General features: G+C 40.0%; 1 protein-coding gene across 1 annotated transcript in view; it reads left to right on the top strand.

Annotated features, from left to right (window-relative positions):
- The window catches only part of IGF2BP3 (insulin like growth factor 2 mRNA binding protein 3), a 111909-nt gene that overhangs the window by 63370 nt on the left and 23615 nt on the right, over positions 1-24924 (top strand). Inside the window, exons 5-11 of the mRNA XM_074537413.1 lie at positions 6471-6522; positions 6616-6679; positions 14808-15092; positions 17255-17389; positions 17950-18072; positions 20449-20584; positions 22407-22538. Of these exons, the coding sequence (XP_074393514.1) occupies positions 6471-6522; positions 6616-6679; positions 14808-15092; positions 17255-17389; positions 17950-18072; positions 20449-20584; positions 22407-22538 (927 nt within the window). The remainder of the gene's footprint in view (positions 1-6470; positions 6523-6615; positions 6680-14807; positions 15093-17254; positions 17390-17949; positions 18073-20448; positions 20585-22406; positions 22539-24924) is intronic.

Below are 24924 nucleotides of genomic sequence, written 5' to 3'. Positions count from 1 at the left end.
AGCACCTGGGCTAATCTTGTAGCCCAAAAATTTCTTTTGAAATTTCTTCTATTTTCAGAGCTTTATTAGAATATTCTCTCAGTGAATTTTTCTATTGTATGAGGTTTTTTTAGAAAAAAGGAGAGGGAGGGAGTTTTGATACTGATGTTATCTGTAATGATTTATCATGTTGCTTATACTTGTTGGATTCCTTTTTTTTATTTAGAAACCAACCTTCTATTGGTAAATCATAGTAATTATACTTTAAGCAATTTCTGACTTAGCAGATTCAAGGCAGGTACTTTTAAATGCTATTTCATATTAGTGTGGTTTTAAAGCATTTAGCCCTCTCTTTCCTTTACCTTTTTAAATATACAGGGATATTGTGTGTGTGTGTGTATATATAGATATATATATATATAACAATTTAAATGGCCCACAGTACTATCTGGAAATACTTAAACACGTGTGGGATGTGGAGTTAGTTATAATAGTTGTACTCACAGTTGCACATGATGTTCTACCTGATACCTATTTTCAGTTGCTTTCTATGTTTTGCTTAATTCAAAACACTGAAATTGAAATAGTCCACAACATCCCTTACCTCCTTATTTCTTTTAATTGAGCATTTCAGAAGTTCCACAGTTACACCAAGGGAAATGGGGACCTGCTGTTTGCTCTTAGCCCTGTAGGGAGGGATGTTGGCTGGGGCCAGAGGGTGGCTCTGCTGCCACCAACAAGTCCAGCCTGTGCAGTGGAGATGAGCAGTCCATAAGAGCTGTGACCCAGTTATTCACCACACACTTTCTTAATTTGGTAGCAAGTCGAGGGCTTTGAGGAAGACAAACCCTTTTGGTTAAGGGGAATTGAATTTGTTGCCATGGCAAACTGAATCCTGCACGTTCTGGTCTCTGGTGCTGTGCTCCCCTCCCTAAGCAGAAGTTGCTATTAGTTGCTAACAGTGCCTTCAGCTTGTCTTGTGATGAGCCTGAGGTCTTTCCTGCAGAAGTGCTGTGTTCCCCTTACTACCAGAAGTGGCACTGAAGCTGCCCTTTGAACACACAGACGTGCTGAGCACGATGGAAAATCAAGCCCTTGGTGTCCAAATTGGTCACTCAATTAGTAGTTCCTTTGACAATTTTGTCTTTGTTCTCTGTGGTTCAGCATTACATTCTTAAAACCCTGGTAATGCCACCTAAACAGAATTGTATTATAGGGTAAACTTATTATTAGTTTTGAACATTTGGATATAACTGTAAGTTCCCAGGAGAAGAATTCACTCCAGGGTTTGTATGGGATGTGGTAAATAAGCCAGAGTTATTGTTTTCAGGCGCTGCCTTTCTGGTGTGTGCAAACAATGACTTCAGCAGCTTCCAGGCTTATTTTTCTGATTCTTCCAGACTATGGTCATGGTTTCATGAGACAGTAAACTGGGTTTTGGAGGGCCTACAAGATGAAAAACACCATCACCACACGCTGCAGCGCATTGAGCCATTGCAGATTGGCTTTGCCTATTCAAATGCCTTCACGAGGTTTTGGAAAAATAACTGTGTCCTGGCAGACTGAATTGGGTATTCCATGTCCATGCTGCTTTGCCTTTACAAGGAACCAGCATGCTCTGACCCTTTTGGTGAAAATGGGTAAAGCTGCTATGTTTGGGCTGTGTGGGGTGGCAGTGATGCAGAGAGGCTAAGCGGTGCACTGGGTGACCTGGAGCTGAGTTCACCTGTCCACCACAGTCTGCATTCAGGCAATGCAGTGTTATCCAAGTTACACCTTTCAAAAATAACCCTCAGGAGTTTATTAGGGTCGTCTTCAGTTTAATTTTCCTTCTAAAGCCATGCTAGCTGGGATCCTTGTTGGGAATATTGATTTTTTTTCTACCAGCCAAAAGTAATGCCAGACTGAAGGTGCTTTGGGGAGCCTTTTTGCCATGGTCAGTTGTTGGCAGCTGATGTGGCTGTGAGAGGAGCAGCACCTCTGCCAAGGTAATATCACACCAAGTCACAAAATGCCAGGTCTGCTCCTGCTGCACTGCAAATTCTACTACACCAGGGCCTGGTGGGGGCCACATCAGACTAGTTAGGCTCAATTAATGTGATTAATGGAAAAGGACATTATGGTGATTTTTTTTGTTTGTTTGTTTGTTTTTTTGTGGACTTAGGTATATCAAGAAAGTACTTGAAATATGGAGATGGCATTCATGGTTCAGCCAGGCTCAGTATCTGTGATATCAGCACTGCTTTTTACCCCACCCACATCCTCTTTTCATTACCTGGCTCTTTAGTTTTCCTTCATCCCCCCCAATTAAATCAAAATTTTTTGTTTGTTAGATCACATTGTACACTCAAAGTGTTTGCAGTCAAACATTTCTATGTGGTTTTTCAACTGAATTACCCTAATACTTCTCTTTTAGCCTCTGCTAGTTACGATTTCAGTTGTGTTGTCTAATTTTAATTCCTTGTCAACATGACACAGGAGTCATGGAAACAAGGGGGTGTTGGTGGTGGTCTAGTGGATTTGGTCTACATGGGAGGAGAAAATAACTTCAGGTTCTCCAGCAGCAGTGTGACGTTCCTGTCGCTAAGTGCATGTGTGAGAGAGAAACAGTATGGATAACTGTGCTTACAGACCAGATGTCTTGAGACTAATTTCCTTACAGTGTACAGCAGAAGTCCTACAGCACTATGAGATGATGTGTATAAAATAGTCTGTTCTGAAAGTGCAGAAAACTGCTCTGATTTGTTCAAAAGTGCTGCTTCTAAACCTGTGAAATCTGTACGAGAGCTGCGGTATTTTAACGTGTGCATTGAGCTCTCGGTTTCACTGAAGAGTAATGTTTCCTTCCTTTTTTTTCCATGTAAAGCAGCCTTGATTTGTGGGGCTTGGTGTAGGGTAATGCTGTTTATAATGAAGTCAGAATTGGCTTTTAGAGCCTGATGAATGAAAGTCCACAGTATAAGACTGCAGCTTTTTGTGAGAGAGACATCTGTGCTATAACAAGAGCAGGAGACCCAATTTAGACAACTGTTAGAAGGAGGGCTCAAGAAAAGGAAAGACCTTTTTTTTTTCTAGCTTAGATTAAATATTTGTACAAATAAACTTTTCAGCTGCTCATCAGAATTGCTGCTGCACCACCAACTTGGCTTTGAATTTTGTTCTGATTGCCCAACAAGGCTGTACACGAAGAGTGTTACGGAAGAGCAGCTCAAACAAAACATGTTTGTTTTGCAGCAGAACTATGGGCTTTGGACTAGAGAGAAAAATTTGGGGAGAGGGAAAAGATAGCAAGAGACATATGAAGTGAAAGATGTGAATAGAAACTGACTGTTGCAGTAAATACGTGTAAAACAAGAAACATGTGCAGGAATTGAGTTCTGTGTTCTGAAAGTGAGTTACAATAGAGGATCTGGCTTTGAATATGACTGCAATGACTTTTCCCCACTGGATCAGCTGGTTCAGTTAAAAGTGTTCTCACCCATGAAGCTTGCTCCTCACACTCACTCACACATACCCCAACTGCTGCTGGAACTTTTGTACTAGTGCATTTTTATTTAAAAGGCTACCTCTGGAGTGTTGATCACACTTTAAGTCCTGCTGCATGAGGCTGATGGTGATGAAAATTCAAGTTTCTGCTGAAGACAGTACTGTAGAGAGCAAGTGTCTTTGACCAAAGGGGATTGTTTCTCATTTTGGTTAAAGCAAGCTCCAATCCTTTGAGGAAACTTCTCATAAATCTGTTCAGTAAAGCAACTCTTTTAAAAACATGGGAACCCAAATCACTTGGATTAAAGCCCAGATGGACACTGTCTCTGACTGAAATGGATCAGAAGAGGATTAAGGAGCAGCATGAGTGGAGAACTCCTGCTGGAGAAGGGTGTGATGCTGTACATGCCATTCTGGGCTGCTCCTCAGCATTAACAGCCAAGCAGTCTTGGGGTTCTTAGGCTCCTGGGAGCAGATGCAAGGGATAGTGGTGAGAAGTTTCTGATGGCTGATCACAAACATGCTGAAAGTGCTTTTTTGAGAAAATGTGTCTTTTAACAGTTGTGTGGATTCGGCTTTAAAGTATTTATTTTATTAGTGAAGATGATGACTTTAATATGTGGGTTGCAATATAAAGCCCAGAATATAAGTTGAATATAGAAATACCTTACAAAATATTGATTAATTATTAGCAAGCAAACTGTTGTGCTACCTTTGGTATTCTAGCACTCTTTGCCTGTATGAATAAGGATGAAAATGAAATTCTGTTTTGAAATGATGGAGCTTTTGGGGCAGAGTGGCCATGAGTAGTGGTCTGCACAGTTCAAACACAATCACAGCTAAGCACACTTGCCCGTGTTGTGGCACAGTGTGCAGTGTAGGGCAGCACAGGTGTTGGCATACTGTAGGGACAAAGGAATTGCTTTATCAGACCAATGAACTCTTTGGTATCTTATTTCACCTAAACATCCCAGAAAGGATCTCTAAGCCAGGAAAAGCTTTGCTTTTCTTGTTTTAAATCCCTGACCACACCTGGGGTTCTGTTCACCCACTGGTTTCAGTGGCTCCCTTAAGCAGTCTGTGGAAGAAGGTTTTCCTCTAATCTCATGCTGTGGCTCTCTTGGCTTCTGTGAGGTACAGCTGCAGACCTGCAAGACCTCACAACTCTCCCACTCATCTGTGCCAGTGTTTTAATTGTCTTAAAAGGATCTTCCAGAGACTTTTAATTTGTTTTAATCCCCTGGAGCATCTCTGCTTCAGTAATATTTAGCAAATTTCAGCACAAACATTCACTTAGATTCCAATTGTCAGATCCGAGGAGCAGCAGAAAAATTATTTTTTAGGGGATTGAAAAGGGAAATTCTCAGACTAAGCTAATCTCTACTTGTAGAATGAGAGGACAATTAACAACTTGTCTATGAAAACAAAACCCTTGCCAAGAAAACTTTACTAGAGTCTCTACAAGAAGGATGGGGAAATTCTGCAGTTAGAAGCAATAATGCATTGCTCAAACTTGGTGAGCACTGAATTGCCTTTTAAATACCTGGTTTGAAATGTTACCTTTGAAACATCTTTGTACAGTTTAAACTTTAGTAGGTGGTAAAGAGTGGAAATTGCACTGATATAATTTGTCTTTGGGTTTGGCATATAAAATACAGTTGTAGTAAAAGTATGTGGTAGATGGATATATTATAATTTAGGAATTGTAATCTCATGGAGATGTAGTCTGAATTTTACATCTTTACATTTTTAGGGACTGGGGGTTTGTGCACACTTGATTGCTGGTTCTAGCAAAGGGAAGTGGCACAGATGCTTTTTTATGCCTACTGCTTTCCTTTATCTTTGCTTCTTTGTTTTCTTCCTTTCCCTAAGGGGTTTCCTCCCTTTCTTACTTACATTTCTCCTTAAGAGATTACCTGAAGAAATGTAATTTTGGTTACAAAAGGGAGTGCAAGCTTGCTTTTTCACTTCTTGGTGTAAATTGTGAACCTTTCCAGCATCAGTTAAATTTGAGACAAAATGTTAGGATGCACTACAATGCTGCTGCACTTCTGTCTGTGCTAGTTACTGCCAGAGTCACCATTTTCTGCAACATTATTTCTTACCAGGAAGAAAATAAAACTCTATACCATGTGAATTTTAGATGTGGTACAACTGTGGGTGTGTTAATGCTTTTACAGGAATACTCTGACACCTTGATTTTTCTCCAGAAGCTTGTGTGTTTCCCCCTTCTTCATGCTCCATTTGACAAGAATAAAACTATGCAAAATACAACTACTTAATTTAGGTTTCTTTTGCCACTTGTCACATACATTTACCTGTTTCTTCCTAGCTTTCTACTGAAGGAAAAATTGTGATTTTCAAATAATGGTGAAGATACTGTTGTGAATGGTTCCTCTGGCATGGTGATCTTCAAGAAATCTGTCAAAATAATTGTGAAACAGCTCTTCATATGCTGGTTTTTCCTGTTACCTTCTCCACACAGACAATTCTCCACTAAGGAAGAGAATGACACTTTTATGTACAACCTAAGTGTGTTGGGAGGAAAAACCCCAATAACTCCAAACAGGGACAAAGATAGATATATGTTCTTGTCATACATGGAGAAAATTTTATTTTGGATTTGCTGTCCTCTAACTTTTTCTGCCTCTCCTTTAGCCCCCTCTGAGAACAGTGACTTTTTTTTTTTTTTTTTTTTTTTGAAGGTTTATTTTTATTGAAGGTTTATTTTCAAAGTTTGGAATGTACAGTGCAGCGTGCCTTCCTGAAGTTATACTTTGTGTTTTCACATTAATGAAATTTTAAATGCAGATTTTCTGACATGAGAGAGAAAAAAAGCAATGTATGCTTGTTCTTCCTGGAATAATAATTTCTTCTTTTTTGGAATGACTCTCTTAAATGATCTATATTTTCCTAATCATTTAAAAGATTCTGGTGGTTTTTAGATTTTTGTTTTGTTAATCTGCTTTGAAATTTAAATCTGTAATTTCTTTTACCTCTTATAGGTGCTGGATAGTTTGTTAGCTCAGTATGGAACTGTGGAGAACTGTGAGCAAGGTACTGTTACTACTCTCAATTTGCTTTTAAATTTGAAGTGGGAAGAGAGTGCAGACTGAACTTACCCTCCTCCTGTTGCATTTTCCTTTCTAGTGAACACTGACACGGAGACTGCAGTTGTAAATGTAACATATGGCAATAAGGACCAGGCTAGACAGTAAGTATCTTTTTTAGTTGTTTCGGTCACTAACTTGCATTTTGGAGTTCATGTTGTTGTGACTTTGCTTCTGATCATGTCACCATTTTAACAGTAAATTAAGGCTTGACTTTTAAGAAAGTTTGGTGTAATTCACCTTAATTAACAATTTTTAAAATCAGCTTTTCTTTCATTTTGATAAAAAGTAAATTAATAATTTCAAAAAATTGAAAAAACTTTTTTATTGGGGAGAGCAGAAAATTAATTTGCCAGTTGGGGAGGATAGGAGTTATTGTTTAATGATTTTTTAGCCACATTTCAGTAATGTCCTCTTGCAGTGTTCATTGTTTTGTGACTGTTTCTTAACAAACAATCATAGCAAAAATAACAGGGGAAAAATATGTAGCTGCTAACCAGAATACAGGACTTTTTTTGTTAGAAAATTTAATGCTGCTTCCCAACACACAAAAGGCATAATATGCATACCTAAAATAATTTATTTGGTATTTTTGAAATTTAGGCTGCCTACTTTATGCTTCCCTATATCTTGAGTGATTGCGAACTTTTAATTTAGGTATTAAAATTTTTTGAGTGTTTTAGTTAATTGTTGTTTGTGCGTACTTTTCCTTTTAAAATCAGTATTATGTACCATGCTAAAGGTTTAATTTTGCTTCTCTACCACAAAAAAAGGACTTGTGTGGTTCTTGAGTTTTAACCTGGTGACATAAACTTACTTCTTCTCTTTCTAGTCATAGCAGGTCAAACAAAACCAAACTCATGGAATAGCCTACTGCAATCTATTTTAACTTTGAAATTTCTGCCACCTTGTGGCAAACTACAACCAGCAGTTAAGATGCAGGGTGTGCTTATGGTATGCATTAATTCAAAATTACAAATGAAATAATATTTGTACATATAATTAAGTAATTATCATCTGTGTGTAACTTGAATGCAACACATGTATTTAATCTTTCAAAGCATTAGGTTACTTGTAAATGTATTATAAACAAATGTGATGGGAAACTTGTGTCAGTGGTATCTCCTGTGTATGCTGGAGCCAAAGGAAATGATGTTTTCTTGAATTCACTGTTTAATTTTTCTCAAAACCTGAATTGTTCTAACAAGTTCTTCAGGTTCTTCTGTTGCTTTTGATTCTGCTGCATAGCAATTAAGAAAGGCTGTATTTCTAGGTCTGAAGAAATCATGGTGCAGTGTTACAGATTAGTACTACATGTGCCAGTTTCTCCTTTGAAAATATAAGGAAGTGCTAAAAATACCATGGAAAGAAGTAGAATATATTTTTTTGAGCTGTCATCTGTGATGTGGGTTCCTGGACTTGTCCACTCCCTTCTGAAGATGAAAACAACTGTTTCTTCCCCAATTTTAGGTGCTAAATTTTAGGGTCAATCCCAAGGAAATGCTGGGATAAGCAAAGACTCTGAAGAAGTGTCTAAGATGATAAATTTTTTCTTTTTCATAAGAAACCATGTGACACTAACTGAGAGCCTGTTGAGTTTGAAGCAGGCAAATTGGCATGCAGCATGGGTGTTGTAGGGCAGCTGAAGCAATGCAGGTTGAACGATGGCAGCTTGGTTCCTTGGAACAGGTAGAGAAAGTGGAGGAGCATTGATTTGCTTTTGGGAATGGTTTCACATGACACAGGTTTTCTAAGCAGATGAGTCCATATTATGTACAAAAAATATTAGCTCAGATTGTCTGAGTTTGGGAGGTGTTCTTGCAACTGTTTAGAAACGCCTAGGACAAGTCTCTAGATCAAGGTAGTTTTAGGGAAAAAATTGTGAGGAATTGGAATGAAGGCTCACCACAGGACCTGCCTGTGTGTGGGTTTTCCACAGTGACTGTTTCAGAGAAATGGTTTTCCCAGACCTGACCTAGCTCTGCTGCTTGGAACTGGCTGTGGGGGATGGCAGTGGAGAGGCAGCAGTGTGCAAGTGCTGATAGCTGATAAGGGCAGTGCTGGTCATCCAACGAAGGACATGCAGTAACAAGAACTGACTTTATCAAAAGCTGTTTAGGGCTGCAAAGAGTCAGCAGCTGGTAACAAGATTTGTAGTTTGGAATTCAGCTCTTTAGGGTAAATGGTGCTTTGCCATGGCTTTTGGATCAAACACCATGACATGAAGATTTCAATGCTGCCACATACAGTGGGTCCCTAGTTCTAACTGCACCTCAGCTGTACTTTTTGCAATGCACACACTAACCTCTCAGTAGTGTTGGCTGAGACAACATACAAAGTTGGCTACTTCCCTGCTGGATATCTGTATGGCGTTGCCATGACTCTTGGAGTGTGTACTGGCAGTGTGAGGTGAGGGTGCTGCAACACAATCTGGAGATACTTTTGATAAGCAGTTCTAAGCAAGTGTGGTATGCATTGCTTGGAGGACAGTACTTTTGAATAAAACTTGTGGTTCCACCCAGCTGGGAAACTAAGCTGCCTTCTGTCTTGCAAATCTAAGTAGTTGTGGCAGAGGTTTTCCCCTCTAGGCTAGTACTACAGTTGTGGCATGTTCAATTCAGGTCTGCATCCAAAATTAACTTGGAAAATGAAAGCACTGAAGATTGCTGCAGTCTTTTTGAGAAAGAAGTCTTAGAACAGACAGCACCCAAAATCTGAGATGTGCACAGTTCCTGACTTCTAGCTGGGACAGAGGTCTGTGTCTTTGACATGTTGTGGTGGTGCCTCTTTCCTACTGGAGAGGCACAGCGTGTCTTGTCAGAAAAAGCAGGGTGCTGCTTCTGTGGCCCCAGAGCAAGGGAGCCAGCATGGCAGATCAGGTACTTCTTGGCAGCCCAGGAGCATTGTGGAGGGATGTGCAGAGCAATGTGTGGGCCTTGGAAAGCCACTTTTGCTCTCTAGCACTGTGAGTAGCAAAGAGAAGGCTGGCACTACCAGGTCTGACACCACATCCCTCCTCTCCTCTCCTGCAACCACTTGGGGGGAGAAGAGATTTGTTTGATCTCTCAAACTGCCCCTGCTGCTCTCCTTCCCAGAAACTGGAGAGGGTTTTACAAAGTGTGTGTACTGCTTGGTTAGTGGTATAGGCAATGATTGGATGCTGTAGTGGGTTGTGGAATATTTAGAAGAGAGGAGAGGGTGAGGGACAGAGCCTGGAGCCTGTGGTTCACCGTGCACCACCCAAGCAGCTGCATGCAGATGCTGAGGCAGCCTGGCACATGCTTGCCAAAAGACAATCCCCCTTCTCCCAATATCAATCCTGGCTGCAACCAGCAGGACATGCTGACTGTGTCCTTGTGACATGCTGCCACCTAAATTACGGCTGCTGGCTTCAACAGTTATACCACCCTCCCTTTTCCTTCCCCAAAGATTCCAGTGTGTAGGAGTCTAGTACATGCTACAGGATTTAGCTCTACCCAGGGTTTTGAAAGTCCACTAGTGATCACCTCTTAATCAGACTAATTGCAAAAAAATTTTATTAGCCTTTCAATGAAAAACACATCTCTGTGTGTGTGTGCACAACATGTATCCTTGAATGAATGAGGGTTCACATAACTAATACTTTTACATGCCATTGTGGGTCAAGGCTAATGTTACCATAGGAATCATAATACTGAAAACTCAGTGGTGCATTAAAAGCTTAGTTTTCATTTTGGCTTTGTTTTCAGAAGTACTGGTGAAACCCAGATTTTTATTTAATGTAAAAAAAAAAATATGCTAAAGAAAATTTGCCATATATGTCTTCTCATATGCAATTGTATCTGTTCAGGGATGAAAAAAGAAAAGTGGTGTATGTAAAAGCCTCATGTGAGAGTGAAATATGTTCTCCTTCTATTGCTTAGTGTCATCATGCTATCAGTGGAAGAATGATTTCCAGCACAAGACATGATGCTTTTACTGTAATAATTTATCTAGGGTGTTTAAATTCCACTAACATCAAAAGGGAGAAGGCTGGGCAAGCACCCTCTTGTTGGGAACTCATGAGAGGACAGTGGTGAGATGTCATTTTGATGGGAAAAACTCAGGTGACTAATTTACAGAATAGTTGTTAAAGGTTTCATTTTTGTGTAAGAACTCTTGGTTCTGAGCAGGTGTCACATGAACGAGAGCCAGGCTGCTATCCATCTTATTAGTGCACAGACAGTAGTTGCTGCAGTCTCTTAATGAATTCATTTTATTAAAAAATTCAGAGCTATGCTAAGAGATTTCTGTGTACCAGCTCTCGCTGGTATGTGAAATGGAAACATTTTCTGTTTCTACTAAATATAAATTTTAAACAATGACTTTAGGGAGGAGAGCACCTCTTAATGGGGAAGGTAACTGAATTTTTTCTCCATCTTTGTCCTCATTGGGTGACTCTTTAGGCTTTTAGACTCTGTGTAAAAGGTGGTTTTTGGGTTGTTTCAGCAGTGCTCCCTGACAGAGGCAGTCTGCATGGCCTTTATTAACTTGTGCTCATGGAAGGAGAGTCCCCAGCACTTGGGAAGGCAGAGGTCTCTGTGGGAGGACAGAGTTGGTGCTGCTGTGTTCTGGAGCTCTCCAGGTGGGCAGTCAGTGAGAGGAGCATGTGCTTTACAGAAGGAGCTTGGTGTAACCTGTGTTTGGAGGAGTGCAGCAGTGGCAATAGCTTTGCCTGAAACAGATGCTCCTAGTGCTGGGAAGAGCTCGTCACCTGCTTTGAGCTGAGGCTGGCTCTCCTGATAGCAAGTGCTGTCCTAGATGCTGTTCTACAGCAATTTTGCATCCATCTAGAAGACAGTTCTTAACCATTTGTCTCTTCCTGGGTCTTCTTCCACATCTGTCTCTCCAGCCCCCAAAGCAGTGCCTAGATGCCTCTAAAACTGAGCTTGTTATGGTGCTGACGGGCTGCTGAATCATCACATTGCCTAATTCTAGCCCTGTGTTTAGTGCCACAAAATTGATAAAAATTAGTCCAGAAGAGCTGAAGAAAAGTGTATGACTGTACTTTAAGTCTAGTGAAAATTGTCAAATATTGGAACGTGAAGGCCAGAATCAACAAGCCAAAGGGACCTTTCAAAAACTGCAAGTTTTTCTCTGTAAGAAATGCACTAGAACAGTGTATGTGCTACATCCACTGCAAATCAGTTATCTTGGCATTTCAGTGTGTGTACCCAAATCAGTGTAGAATATGGAACCACATACCCAGGAAATATCAGTTCCACAAAAGGCTTGAGAGATCAGTATTTAATTACTGATTCTTCTTCTGACTTCCCGTCATTTGAACAAGTCAAATTATAAAACAAGTCAGGCTGTAAAATATGGAGAACTCAGTGACTCACAGGGTGAATTATTAGTGTGTTGTTTTTCCATGTCATCATATGGCTTTGGTGGCCAGAGATTGTTCACTGCTGACATAATTAATTTTCCACAATGGTAAATGAACTTTTCTCAGTTTGCTTTGAATTTAAGGTACTTATAGACAGATGGAACCATTTAGCAATTTATAAATTGTTATTAAGAAGAAAAATTCCAACCTTCTTTCTAGGAAAAGTGTGGTGCACATGTATGTGTACATGTAAGTGTGTGTGTATATATACAGAGTTGTTGCTGTAAAGTGTTTTTTGTGAAAGCATGATAGGTATGAAGCCTGGTTGCAAACAATAAGCATACTCTTTCCTTTCCCAACCACTTCTAAGGAAGAGTGAGAAGCCTGTTGCACTGATTTACTGTCAGGTTTTGTGTTAATGCTGGGATTCTGGTCAAAGATGTTTTAAAGCCAGAGGAGGCTGACGCATTTTGGGAAAGAAGCAATGTCTGAACTTGTCAAATAAATGCGTGGAGGGAAATGAGCTGGGATGGACGTTAATCTGGAGCCTATCAGCACATTTGCAAAATTGTTGGTGTTCATCTCTCCAACATCTTGATGTTTGATTCCAAAAGAAACAGGGCTTGTGCAACTGCATGGTCTGGCAGTGCTGTTTCCCTTCATGGTAGAAATTCAGCCTTCTGGTTGATTTCAGTGAAACTCAGCCTAGAAACAGAGGTCATGGATATTTGCAAGCAACAAGAAATTAGCCTGTTCAGGGTGTATGGAAAGGAAAGGTCTCAGACCCCTTTTCCAAGTAGGATGTCCAGAAAGAGTGAGAGACTTCAGTGGAATGTCTTTCAGACATTGGAAATCTATGCAGAAATTTAAAATTGAGACAAATCCATAGAAACATAAGTCTCACTAGTCTGCTCACTCCTCTTCCTGTTTTGTAAACATGTTTTATTGTGTAATAAAAAGCTCTTCAAAGTCCATGGAGTAAAAGATTAAAAATGTCAGCTCTGAAATAACCTCACCAAATTTTAATCCAGCTCGTTTGCCACTTGCTGTAAAGGATTCCTCTATTATGGGAGTAATTACACTCCTGGCAGTTCCCAAAGGACCTGTGTCTCATTTGGTTAACGGAAGTATTTAATGAACAGTGATCAGTTATTCAATATTTTGCTTTCTTTGTTCATTGGCATTGCCTTGGGCCTTATTTATTATCAGCCCTTATTAAACATTGTTCCAAAGACACAAATTACTTATTTTCTCATAAGCTCTTTACTGTCAGACTGGAGTAGTTTGAGGATGCTGGCTCAACCCCTGGGAGAAGAGGGACCTGTTATCCTTGGTATCCAAATACCACTTCTTAACTGGGCTTCAACAGCTCTTGTGACCCAGACTGTGAAATGGGACACCCAGGAGACAAATAGCATTTTTCACTTGCTGGCCTTGAAAATGTAGGCAACTGGCTATCATAATCTTTTATCTCTGTAGTAGAGGCAGGCGTAAAAGTGTTGCTGAGGCTAATGTTTGGTAAACTGGCAGTATTGTCCTGCAAATGTTCATGAATGGAGGGGCTGGGTTAAGTTTCTGAATTCAGAGAGCTACCTCCAGAGCATATAGTCGTTGGAGCTTTATAATGAAAATATTGGTGAGCTCTTCAGTAAAAGATGGAGACTCCCTCCCACGAAGGCCTTCAATTTAAATTTTGGTTTTAAAGACAATCTGTCAGTAATCTTTGGTCCAACATTAAGTCTGGCATTTATAAACTACCCCATATCAGTGCATATATCAGTGATCAGTATATTACTGATAATCTGAACACTAATGCTTGTTGCAGCAAAACTTTAAATGCCTTTTTGGGGCAAATGCGTTTATTTTATTCCACTGGTTTACCGTTGTGTTGCATGGAGCTTAGTTATCCCTACTGTTTGCGAGATATTTAGTCTTATTGACTCTACTCTGTGAGTGGAAGGTATTCTACCTTCTGGAAATGTCATTTTTGAGTTGAGTTGTGTTCCTCCTGTGAAGAGGAGAGCCAAGAGCGCCTGCAGAGTTGTCCTTGGTTAGGAAGAGGGACAGAGCTGAGTGACCAGGAGCTTTCCAGCATGAGAGACCACAGTGAGAGAGGGCTGGGCATATTGGGCAGTATCCCTCTTTGATGCTTTACTATAAGAACAAGAGAAATTGAAACAACATTTTAAATTCCTTCTAACAACTTTGTTTTCATGGGGAGTTTAACATAGACATGGGGCTTTAATTTCCTTGTTAACTTTTAAACTTACCTACAATGTGACTAATTAATAAGTTGCAAGGTGCTGTTGCAGTCTAAGGGGCATTTCAGATGCCATTGACTGGCTTTGAGTGCTTCCTTTCCTGCTGAGGTGAAGGTGCTCTCTTCTTTCATAAAAATGTTTTTCATTCCTGTCACAGCTATATCAGTTATTGTGAAAGCTCCAGCCAAATAGCTGTGCTGGCAAAAACCCTAATGAAGGTGCTGTGATAGCAGCTAAAAAGTTTTCCCTCTGGTGCAGCTTTAATTCTATTTGGGAAATTGATTTACATTAAATCAGGCAAAAGAATGCTTTTGAGTGTATAAGCTCTGTCTCCTGTGAGGTTTTGCTGATAGGGTTGGACCAGCAAAATCTTTAAAGTGTAAAGAAGCCCAGGACAAGCAAGAGCTAACTTGTAGTGTTTAATATAGTGGCTTTGTGAAATCAAAATCTTGACTGAAGAGTTTCAAATGTAACTTTTCATCTTGGAATGTGTTTTTAGTTTCACCACACAAGTCAGAGAGGACAGAAGTCTATGTCTGAATAACTTGTTATTTCATAAGGCCCTGCTTGTGCTCGTGGGGCTTTTTTTTAATCTCCTCTCTCCTCCCCTTTCCAAATAAACAGAGCAATAGAAAAACTGAATGGGTTTCAGCTTGAAAACTATTCCTTGAAAGTTGCATACATCCCTGATGAGATGGCAGCCCAGCAACCTCCACAGCAACATCCCCAGGGAAGACGTGGATTTGGCCAGCGGGGCCCTCCCCGGCAAGGGTCACCCGGTGCAACCACTCGGCAGAAACCGCAGTCGGACGTTCCGCTACGCATGCTGGTTCCCACTCAGTTTGTGGGAGCCATTATTGGGAAAGAAGGAGCAACAATCAGAAACATTACCAAGCAGACACAGTCCAAGTAAGTTATTTTACAAAACTGATTAATAGCTTTAATGTTGTGTCATCGTTGCTTGTGTAAAGAGGGGTTTGTAAAACTTCATTATACTAACCTGTGTGGTCAGAGAGCAAATGAAGATGACAGAGAACAGGAAATATTTTGCAATATTTATTTAGGGACTGGATTCTGTCCCTGATACCTGTTCAAGTGCTATCTGACTTTATCCCTCTTTAAAATGTGCTAGCAGGATGGTACTCTGTTGGAGAGTTTTGCTTTCAGATGCACTAATATGGTTCTGGCACAAAAAGTGAAACTGAAAGAGCTGTAATATGTTCTGGGGGACATACAATCAGTGTGGTGATGTACCCAAGTGTCCCAAGTGTACTTCGAGTATTTATCTAGTTTTAGTTAGATAAGGGCATTTTTAGGATTTGTAAATGTTGTCCTTTCAAGATGTGGGGGAAAAAGCCTTAAACAAAGAACTTTATCTCCTTGCTTCCCCCTCTGTTTCTGGAAAATACATTTGTTGCTATCAAGTTGCAGACCACACCAAAACACAGATTAAGGAAATGCACAGGAGGCAAAAAGCAAGCTGCTAAGTGACCTAAGAAGCTTAGAGCACTGGGGTCTAGAGACACTGGAAGAAGAGATTGTTTCCAGTGTGTGTTAAATCCTGCCCACAAGGAAGAGCTCAGCACAGATGCAGAGGGAGGGAGGTGGGGTTCTTATTCCAAGAATTTTTCTAGGATGCCCCTAAAAGCTGAGAATTGAAATGCTGCCTTCAGCAGCCCACTGTAGGAGCCCCTAGTTGTGTAGTTGCAGCAGGCAAGACTTGGGAATGAGCTGTGTGTGAGGGGAATGAGGGTGGGCAGCAGCCTCAGTTTTGAGAGGAGCTAATGAGGATAAGGGACTCCTCTCTAATTACACCCCAACCCCCTACAAACAGGCTTACCCCCCTCCCCAAACCCAGGATTATCATGATGCTCCCTCCAACCTCTCATTAGCACAATGTAGCCCAGGAGACTATTCAACATGTTTAACAACACAGGTTTAAGAGATTTATGGTGTCCTGACAAGACTTGGTTGCAATTTTTCTATGGGTAACCAACTTTTCAGGTGATACATAAAACATCTAATTCTTGGACTATAAAAATCCTGGAAGATTGGCATAAGGAAAGTTTTATGTCTGGAAGAAGGGTGGGTAGAGCAGAAATAATTGCAGGTTGCTAACTTTACAGATATGTGACTTTGAGAATGATGTTTTCACTGGTTTGGGGATTAAAAAAAGGAAATTTCATCTACTTTCATTTCCACCAAGGATTGCCAAGATGGGTTTCTTGGAAAATGTTGCATTGTAAAACAAAATGAGTTTTCAACACTTGAAAGAATTGCAAAAATAAAGGGGCTTCTTGAAAAGCAGTATGGTTGTTTCAGTTAGAAAACAGCTGTTACATGTGAAAGAGGGGCAAAAACAAAAAGCAGAGGTGGAAAGAGTGCGTGAACTGCAGTTATTGGCAGGGAAAAGTAATATCCAAGGCATTGTCTTTATGTAGGTAATAACTAATTTTTGTTAAATTTTTAGAGCTACATAAACCTGTTGTAGAACAAGGCTAGTAGTTTCAGGGTGGTAGAGTGTAGAGTAAAGGTAATATAAGGACAAAATCAGGCCAGACCAGTATAAGAAACTAATCTTGTGGATGGATGCAAAGTACTACCATGCTACTTGCTAGCAGAGGAGTGCTGGGAAACCCTGCTGCTGAGGTATTTAAAATAAGATGGGACAAAGCCTGACTGTCCTGCAGCTGCACAGTCACTCTAAGTGGAGCTGTGGGGCTGGAGATGGGGCACTGGGAAAGCTTGATGAGATGCTGTTGTCTTCAGGGGTTTGCCACATTGTCTGTCTATTCACTCTCCTGAACATCTTGATGGGAGTTTACCAAGAAAAGGAGATCCCAGTGTCCACAAAGGTGGGGCTTAGCTGGTAAAATCAGGACAGGAGAGGCTCTTCCTAACACTCAAATTTGTATTTAGGAAATGCTTAAGTAGTCATAAGCTTTTCAAAGTTAAACTACTAATATATAGTCACTGTTAGCTCAAAATAAGTTAGTTTTACAACAGTTGGAAGTGCACAAGGCTTACCATAGAGTGTGTGGTTACCATAGAGTGTTTTTCTTTCTTTCAAGAATTGATATTCATCGTAAAGAGAATGCAGGTGCTGCTGAGAAACCAATTACCATCCACTCAACTCCTGAAGGCTGCTCAACAGCTTGTAAAATTATTATGGAGATCATGCAAAAGGAAGCTCAAGATACTAAATTGTGAGTAAAAAGCATTTCATTGTGGAAGCATTAAAAGTTTTGAATTCTCACTAGTTCCATTTAAAGACATAGTCTTTAAAGCTGTTAACAAGCGAATATTTGCTGTTATCCGTATCTAAGTAGGTAAAGGTACTGAGATATTTTACCTTACAGGACAGTCTACTTGCTTCATTAGCCCCAGCATACTTCTGTGATTTCAGTTGTTGTCTGGCTGTGATTTTGAGGTGAACTGGAGCAAATATGAAAATTTCTCGAGCAACTGACAGCTTTTAGTCTGAGTGAGCATAACAAGTTGTGAGCTCTCACTAAAAGCTTTAAGATCTATTTCTTCCCTCCCAACAGCTCTAGTTACTTCAGTCTGAGCTTTATTTAGTTAAAGGTATGTTGCAGTTGAGTTATAGGTGATAGTGCTGCAAAGCCCATTGCACCTGGACTTATTCTGCACCCAGTGAAAACATGTAATTGTGGATATTTCAGTGAAAATCAAATTAATCCATAACATGCATAAAAGCTTGTACTCTGGTCTCCAAAAGTCTCACTAGGTATAACTTCCATTACAGCACAGAAGAAATTCCCTTGAAGATACTGGCACACAACAACTTTGTTGGCCGACTTATTGGCAAAGAAGGAAGAAACCTGAAGAAAATTGAGCAGGACACAGATACTAAAATCACAATATCACCGTAAGTTTTTGGTGGCCTGATTTTCAGTGACATGTCAAATGGCAGCAGTACTGCTGTGGGATGTACAGGTACAGAGTTCTTAGAAAAATGTTCTGTGCTTTGAAGGCTGAGGTAACAGCCCTTCAGAGGCCTTTCCATCATATGGATTAAACTGTTGCTTAAGCTCAGTTAAATTTCATGTAAACAGTGAGTCTTCATTGTAAACTCAGTCAAGAGCAAGCCTAAAATAACATAGGCAATGTGGAGCCTGTGTTAGACTATATTTTAAGTGTCAGTTGTTTTTGATATATTATACCATATGTAATGATTGTTTGAAACTATAAGTCTGGATCAGTTCTGAGCTATGTGTGAAAATGAGTGAAATTAGTGATGTTTTAGTTTCCAGTATATATTAAATTCTTGGACTGGAAAGAAAGAAACAGAGCAAATGAATACTGAAAAGGGTATCTTTAGTAGCAGTTCTGTCCCTCTTGACCACTGACAGCCAAATTACAATACATTGGCTAGTCTGCTGCAAAGTAATAGCTTTTTTGGTCTGACTTTGTGAGGGTATCTGAGACCTGTTCAAATTTAGCTGAGATTAAACAGGAGTTTTCACCTTTACTGGAAATCTGTAAATCACTGATTAGATTAACATCTCTGTAGAAGCTTGGCAGTCAACAGTAGTTTTACCCTGGAGTAATATCTTCAGAGAACCTCCTGTTCTGAATAATGAATGCTCTGGCATGAACTTCCAAGCATTTGAAGGCATCCTGGATTTGGCTTTAGCCAGGAAGGGTGAGAATTAGGCTTACAGGCTGTAGGAAAGGGAAAAGGTTTGAAAGACACATGAAGATGTATGAAGAGGTGTGAATACATGCAGGAGACAAAAAAAGTAGTGCAGGAAATAACTCAAACGAGGACAAGGAAGCTGCAAATAAATGTGGCTCTTCAAAAAGAGGAAAACAAATTTAGATGAAAGCACCTGAGGCCTTCCTTAAAGGTGTGTGTGTGTTTATGAATTAATCTGAGGAAAATAAATAGAGAAAAAGCACCTAAATAGGTGTGCTTCAAGAATAGATTTTATAGGGCTAGCATGCTCTCCTGAATGTGTTTGCATAAACATTTTATCTGCAAACAGTACACAGACTATTAATGCTAAAAGGAGAAAAAATGTGTACAGAGTACATGAAAAAATGGTCTTCATTCCATGAAATCCGCTTGTCTTTATTGATGATGACACAAATAATACATTGTCTGTAAATAGCTACAGAGTAGTTTTTAATTTAGTGAGTTAAAGGCTTCTTTGCATTAAAATCTTGGCCTCAAGCTTATATTTGTCATACTATGCCTAAAATAGCCCCCTGAAGTCATCTGGTGTAATCAATACAAAAATGAGAGCATACATGCCCATTGATTTTGCTATTTCTAATTAGTCTTTCTCATGATCTCTTCATTCAGGCCTTTGGGTAAGCTTTTCCATAAATTTAAAGGCAGCTGGTTTGGGAAAGCATTTCCTCTCTTCTCTGGGAGTTTCCCAACATTTTCCTTCCAGAGGCAGTACTTCAGTGCTCATGCACTGGAGAGTCAAGGACTGCTTAGTGGATGTGTTCTGTGCCTGCCCCTGCTCGGCTGAGCTGTGCAGGAAGGCAAGGCCTCGTGTGCTGCTTCCTCTCCTTCCTGCCATGGGCTTCCTCACTCTGCATCCTGCCCTGGCCTTTGTCTGCACCCCTCTACCTTTCCTCAGTGCCTGGCTATGCTGTGGCAAACTCCCAGTGTGTTTAATCCATGTTACCACAGTAGGTTTGCATCTGTTGCCAAATAGAGCACTGGTTTAAAGCTGTCACCCTTTCATTTTCCCTGAGGAGTTACTAGTGTTGAGCAGCAAATGCTGACTTGCACACAGCTTTTCTTTTCCCCATTTTGAGGGTTTGGAGGCTCTCCTGCAGTTTCACTGAGGCTGGGCTTTTTTCCAGTTTCCTTAAGGAATATACCATAGTTCTCAAGGAAAGAATGTTTTTATGGTGTGTTTCTGAGGTGTCTAAAATGAATGTGTGAAGCCCTGTCCCGGTTGGTAGTGCTGGTGTGAGGTGGGCCATGGCTGCACTGCCCTGCAGCAGCTCTGTGTGCTCATGCACAGTGTGTGGCTCTGTTTTGTGCAGCACCCAAGTGTGTCCCAGCCATCCCCCCACAAACCTCGCTGTGAGGGTTTTGTTGGGTTTCCCATGAGGACAGAGTTTCCCCAGATTATCTGAGGATGTGTTTGAATCCTGTTATGAACTGATACTACAGCCTTTGGAGGGCAAACTCGACATGCTTGGATGTTGTTACACTCAAATGATAAATCTGGATTATCTTCTTTGTTTGCTAATTAACTGTGCTTCTGTGTCATTGCAGATTGCAGGACTTGACACTCTATAATCCAGAAAGGACCATTACAGTTAAAGGCAGTATTGAAACTTGTGCCAAGGCTGAGGAAGAAATCATGAAGAAAATCAGGGAGTCCTATGAAAATGATATTGCTGCTATGAATGTGAGTTTCCTCAGGGTGTGGGCTCTTTCTGGGACTAAAACCACAGAAGAATTTTGGGTGTGAGAGATCCCTGGAGGTTGCCTGGCCCAGCAGTGGGTTTGCTCAATGTAGGCCACACTTCAAATTTAAACCAGGTTGTGTAGGGACTTGAGTTCTCCTTAACATTTCCATGGATAGAAAACCCATAGTGTCTCTGGGCAGCCTGTGCCCTGTCTCACTGCTCTCATGATGATTTTTTTTCCTAATATCACATCAGAATTTTCTGTTGCAGCCTCTCTGTTGCTTCATTTATTTGTGGGAGTGTAGGCAAGCATTTTTGTTATTTATGTATGCTATTTTAATGGGGACTTTTTCTGGTTTATTTTTGAGTGGGAGAACTGAGAACTTTATTTAGACTGAGGAAACGAACGAGCATTTAATTTTTTTCTTGTTGCAAGGACCTGAAGCAGGTTATGTTTGTGCTGTTGTGGCTTATGTGCTCTGGCTTGCATGTTTTTTAAAGAAGTGATTCAGTCTCATCACATAAATAGCATAATAATGTGTGGAAGAAAGATCCCTCCTGTTTTTAATTATTTCATTTAAGAAGGTCTTATTAAGGTTTTTTTTCTTGATGTAGATGATAAAGGCATTTACCTATTTGAAGATGATTGGTGATTATATAATGAAAACAACATGCCTCATTAGTTTGTCAAAGTATTACTAATGCATATTGAGAAATGATTGAGATTTTTGATAGTTAGGAAAAGCATTGTATGTGCATGTGTATCCAAATCTTATGGTCTAGAGTTAGAATGGAAATGTTTTTTCAGTTTACAGTAGTCCTGACTTTCTAGAAATGTGTGTTATTTATGCTTGTCCTACCAAGTGAATCTTCTCCCCACTTTCCCCCCTGCCTCCCCCACACGAAGCAAATTGCAATACATGAGGTACTCATGAGGAACAAAGTATTCAGTAGTGGTGCATTTTTGTTTCATACAACAAGCAGGAACATGGAGTGAGTTAGAGACTATTGCTATTTGGCAAAGGTATGGAAAGTCAAAAAATTACCTCTGTTACTGTATAGGTTTTGAGTTTAGTTTGTAGTGATTATTCAGGTAGTTTCTGAGGTAGTGAAGTTTTGAGGTTTTTTGGTGTCCTGTGATTGACTTATCTTAATGGCCTGAGATAGCATCTGTCTCTCTAGCTGAAATATTTCTAAAGCATGTTCATGTTTTGAGTAATAATCTGGAAAAGGGAAAGGGGTGCTGACTAGTTTTGTATCAGACAACAAATGCTTCCTACCACGTGACAATGTCACTTTTCTCAGGTGTGGTCAAGCAAGGGACATGCAGCTTTATAGCTGATCCTTTCCCAGCAATTGCTGAAGATATCTCACCTCATCTTTTGCAGGGGAGGGAGGATGGGGTGATAGTGTCACATACATGTTCCCCCAGTGTAAGAAAAGCAGGGCTTTGTGCATGATCTTTCTCTGTTTCTACAGGGTTGTCTTTTTAGTGTAAGGACAAAACTACTGTTTTTCTGATAAATTTGTTCACTCTGAAAGTAAATAGTACTATTATCTGAACATCTTGCTGTAAAATTTGAAATGTGTTTTGATGACTAAGTTGTAGCAAGTGATCCCCATCTGCCTTTCCTACTATATGTTTTTGATGTTGTTGGTCTGTACATGTGTCTGGGAAACAGGTTTGAATGAGAGTCCTATGGGTAATGGAACTGACTTTCTTTTAAAATAACATCCCAAAAGGTTAATAGCATATGCCAACTGGGATTTTATGAGAGTTAATAACCAGGATTCTAAATCTTACCTCTTCTGCCATTGCAGCTTCAAGCACATTTAATTCCTGGATTAAATCTGAATGCCTTGGGTCTGTTCCCACCTTCTTCTTCAGGAATACCACCTCCCGCAGTGAGTGTTGCCTCCGCTGCTGCTGCTGCTTCATATCCACCTTTTGGGGTAAGGGAAGCTCTGATTTTGGATGGTCAGTGCATGGTGATACTATTCTCTGCAATGCTGCATCTTTTGCCTTTTTTCCCCAGAAAATCTGGAAGGGTGTTTTGCTAGCTGTGTTCTGTCATTTTTCTAAATGCTGTCTGTCTTCCTGCTTGCACACTGAAAAGTATTTCATGTGGCTGCAGCTGGGAGCAGGCATTAGTTGTTTTTCTAGTGAAATGCTCAGTGAAACTGGAAAATAATGCTGCTTAGAAAAGTGTTAGATTTTATTTTATATAGAATTTGAATTATTGCACAAAGAACTTTCACATAAAATAGCATTTCAAAATTGCTGGAATTGGCAATTAACAATGCTAGTCTGCAGTTTTATTCCTTGTGGTATGGAAGGAAAAGAAATTATCTCTTGTCATGAAGTGGGAATCTATGTGTAGCTAAAGTGTTTGTTTGAATGTAGCAGTTTTATAAATGCCCTGTTGAAATGCAATACTGATAAATATATAGTATGTAAATTGCAGGGATCAGTCTCCAGAAAGCTGTGATTTACTTGCATTTTGCTCTCTAAAAATATATATGAAAAAGTTTAACAGAATCTTACTCAAATTCTTTGCTGATTAGTAAACATAAATGAGGAATTTTACTAGGGAGCAGGTGATTCGTTGTACCAGAAACCTCCAGAGTCAGTCTGGAGCTGAGATGGTGTTTTGCTTTCAAGAAAAGACAACCTCATTATAAGGAAAAGGTGGTGTTTTTTCATCTCTTTTCTGTTTCTGTGTTGCTGGTTGTTAGCAACTTAATGCAAGGTGAATTTTCTAAACAATTCTAACAAGTCTCTTAAGAAGTAGATGGCAGAACTTTACAAACTCTGCTGTGTTTGACTTGGTCCCCTTCTTTGCCCAACAGTGACATCTAGAGAGCTAAGTCTGAGACTCTTCATGAACTAGAGAAGTGAAAATGCAGCACAACACTAAACTTCATCAAATAACTCGAGCTATGTTGTACTAAAGGGTAGTTGTGGTACAAATATTTTTCCCAGAGGAAGAAGCCAAGAGAGAGTCAGTGCAAGGACCAGGAAAAATTCCTCTCTTGTAGCATTGTTTGTAAGAATGAACAACTTTGGTGTTAGGAATGTATTATGAACTATATTGAGTATAATAGTGGCTTTATCAGAAAAATGTGCTTCAATGAAAGCTACAATAGAAATATGTTTATACTCAGTTATTTTACTGTCAATAGCAGAGCCTCCATTTATGACAAACAAGTTCTCTCCCTCACAGTCCTTCTGCACTTCAATTAGATTGGCAGACTAAGCTAAACAATACAGGTTTCTGCTTCACTGCATTATAGAAAATGCCATCTCTGGTAATGAATTGCCTCAGTTTTTTTCTTAAATACTAGATGTGGTTTGTTAAAAGTATATAACTTTCTATATTGGTAATTAAAAGTGTGGCTTTTCCTGTCTTTTTACTCCAGATTTGCAGACTACTTTGCTATTCTTGAGATTCATATTGTAAGCCCACAGTTCTGTTCATCACTCAGTTTATTTTCATTTCTTTCCCACTTTCCCCCCCCGTTGTGGTTCCTTTTGCTTTAAACATGCACCTAAACAGTGCTGAATTTGGTGGTTACTCCTGTCTGTGCCTCTGTTGCTAGTCCACCTTTACCCCCCAAATGCACCTCTTTTGGCCTGCAAAGATCTCTGGCAGTATCCAGGTTTCTGGAAAGAGGATAATGGCAACATCTGGAAAAAAGCATCAAGAAACAAATGTCAGTGTGTGGAAACTGTGCAGCTGGAAGTTCAGATCACTGTCTGAACTCTCTTGCTTCTGTTTGTGCTCATTCCTCTGAAATGGCTCTCATTCCATGCAGTCTAGATGTGTGACCAGCTAACATGCAGAAAGAAAGGATGAGCTCACAGGCTGGGAGGTGAACTCCAACAGATTTTGTGGAAGTTGGGGGTGGTACTGATACAGCCCCCGAGGCAGACACTAAGGGCTTCTAAAGCAAATGTATGAACAAAGGGAATTATCTCACCTGTTTGTACTTAAATGTGTTGGTATTTGGAAAAGAGCAGGTGGCTCTGTGGGCTTCAGGTGAGTCAGCCCCTCAAATTACTTGGAGTGCTTGTTGCTCTCTGAGGAGAGAAAACAAGAAAAAGTATGAGTCTATTCCTTTAATGGATGCATTAGTTTCCATTTGGAAGGCTTTTAAGTCTTACTTGGGTATGAATTAATTTTCTGTAACTTTTGAGTTTTACTCTCCTCTAACTTTTTCCCCTAGTAGAACAGCTTTTCAGACACTGATTAAATTGGTTATTGAGGCATTCACAAGTAGAAAGAGAAAAAGTCTGGCTATATTTTGAAGGAGAAATTGATACATTTTGAAAGGCTAA

The sequence above is a fragment of the Zonotrichia albicollis genome, chromosome 1, assembly GCF_047830755.1.
Source record: "Zonotrichia albicollis isolate bZonAlb1 chromosome 1, bZonAlb1.hap1, whole genome shotgun sequence".
In the NCBI taxonomy this organism is placed as follows: Eukaryota; Metazoa; Chordata; class Aves; order Passeriformes; family Passerellidae; genus Zonotrichia; species Zonotrichia albicollis.
The sequence above is the reverse complement of the archived record's forward strand: the minus strand, read 5'-3'. Positions and strand labels throughout refer to the sequence as shown.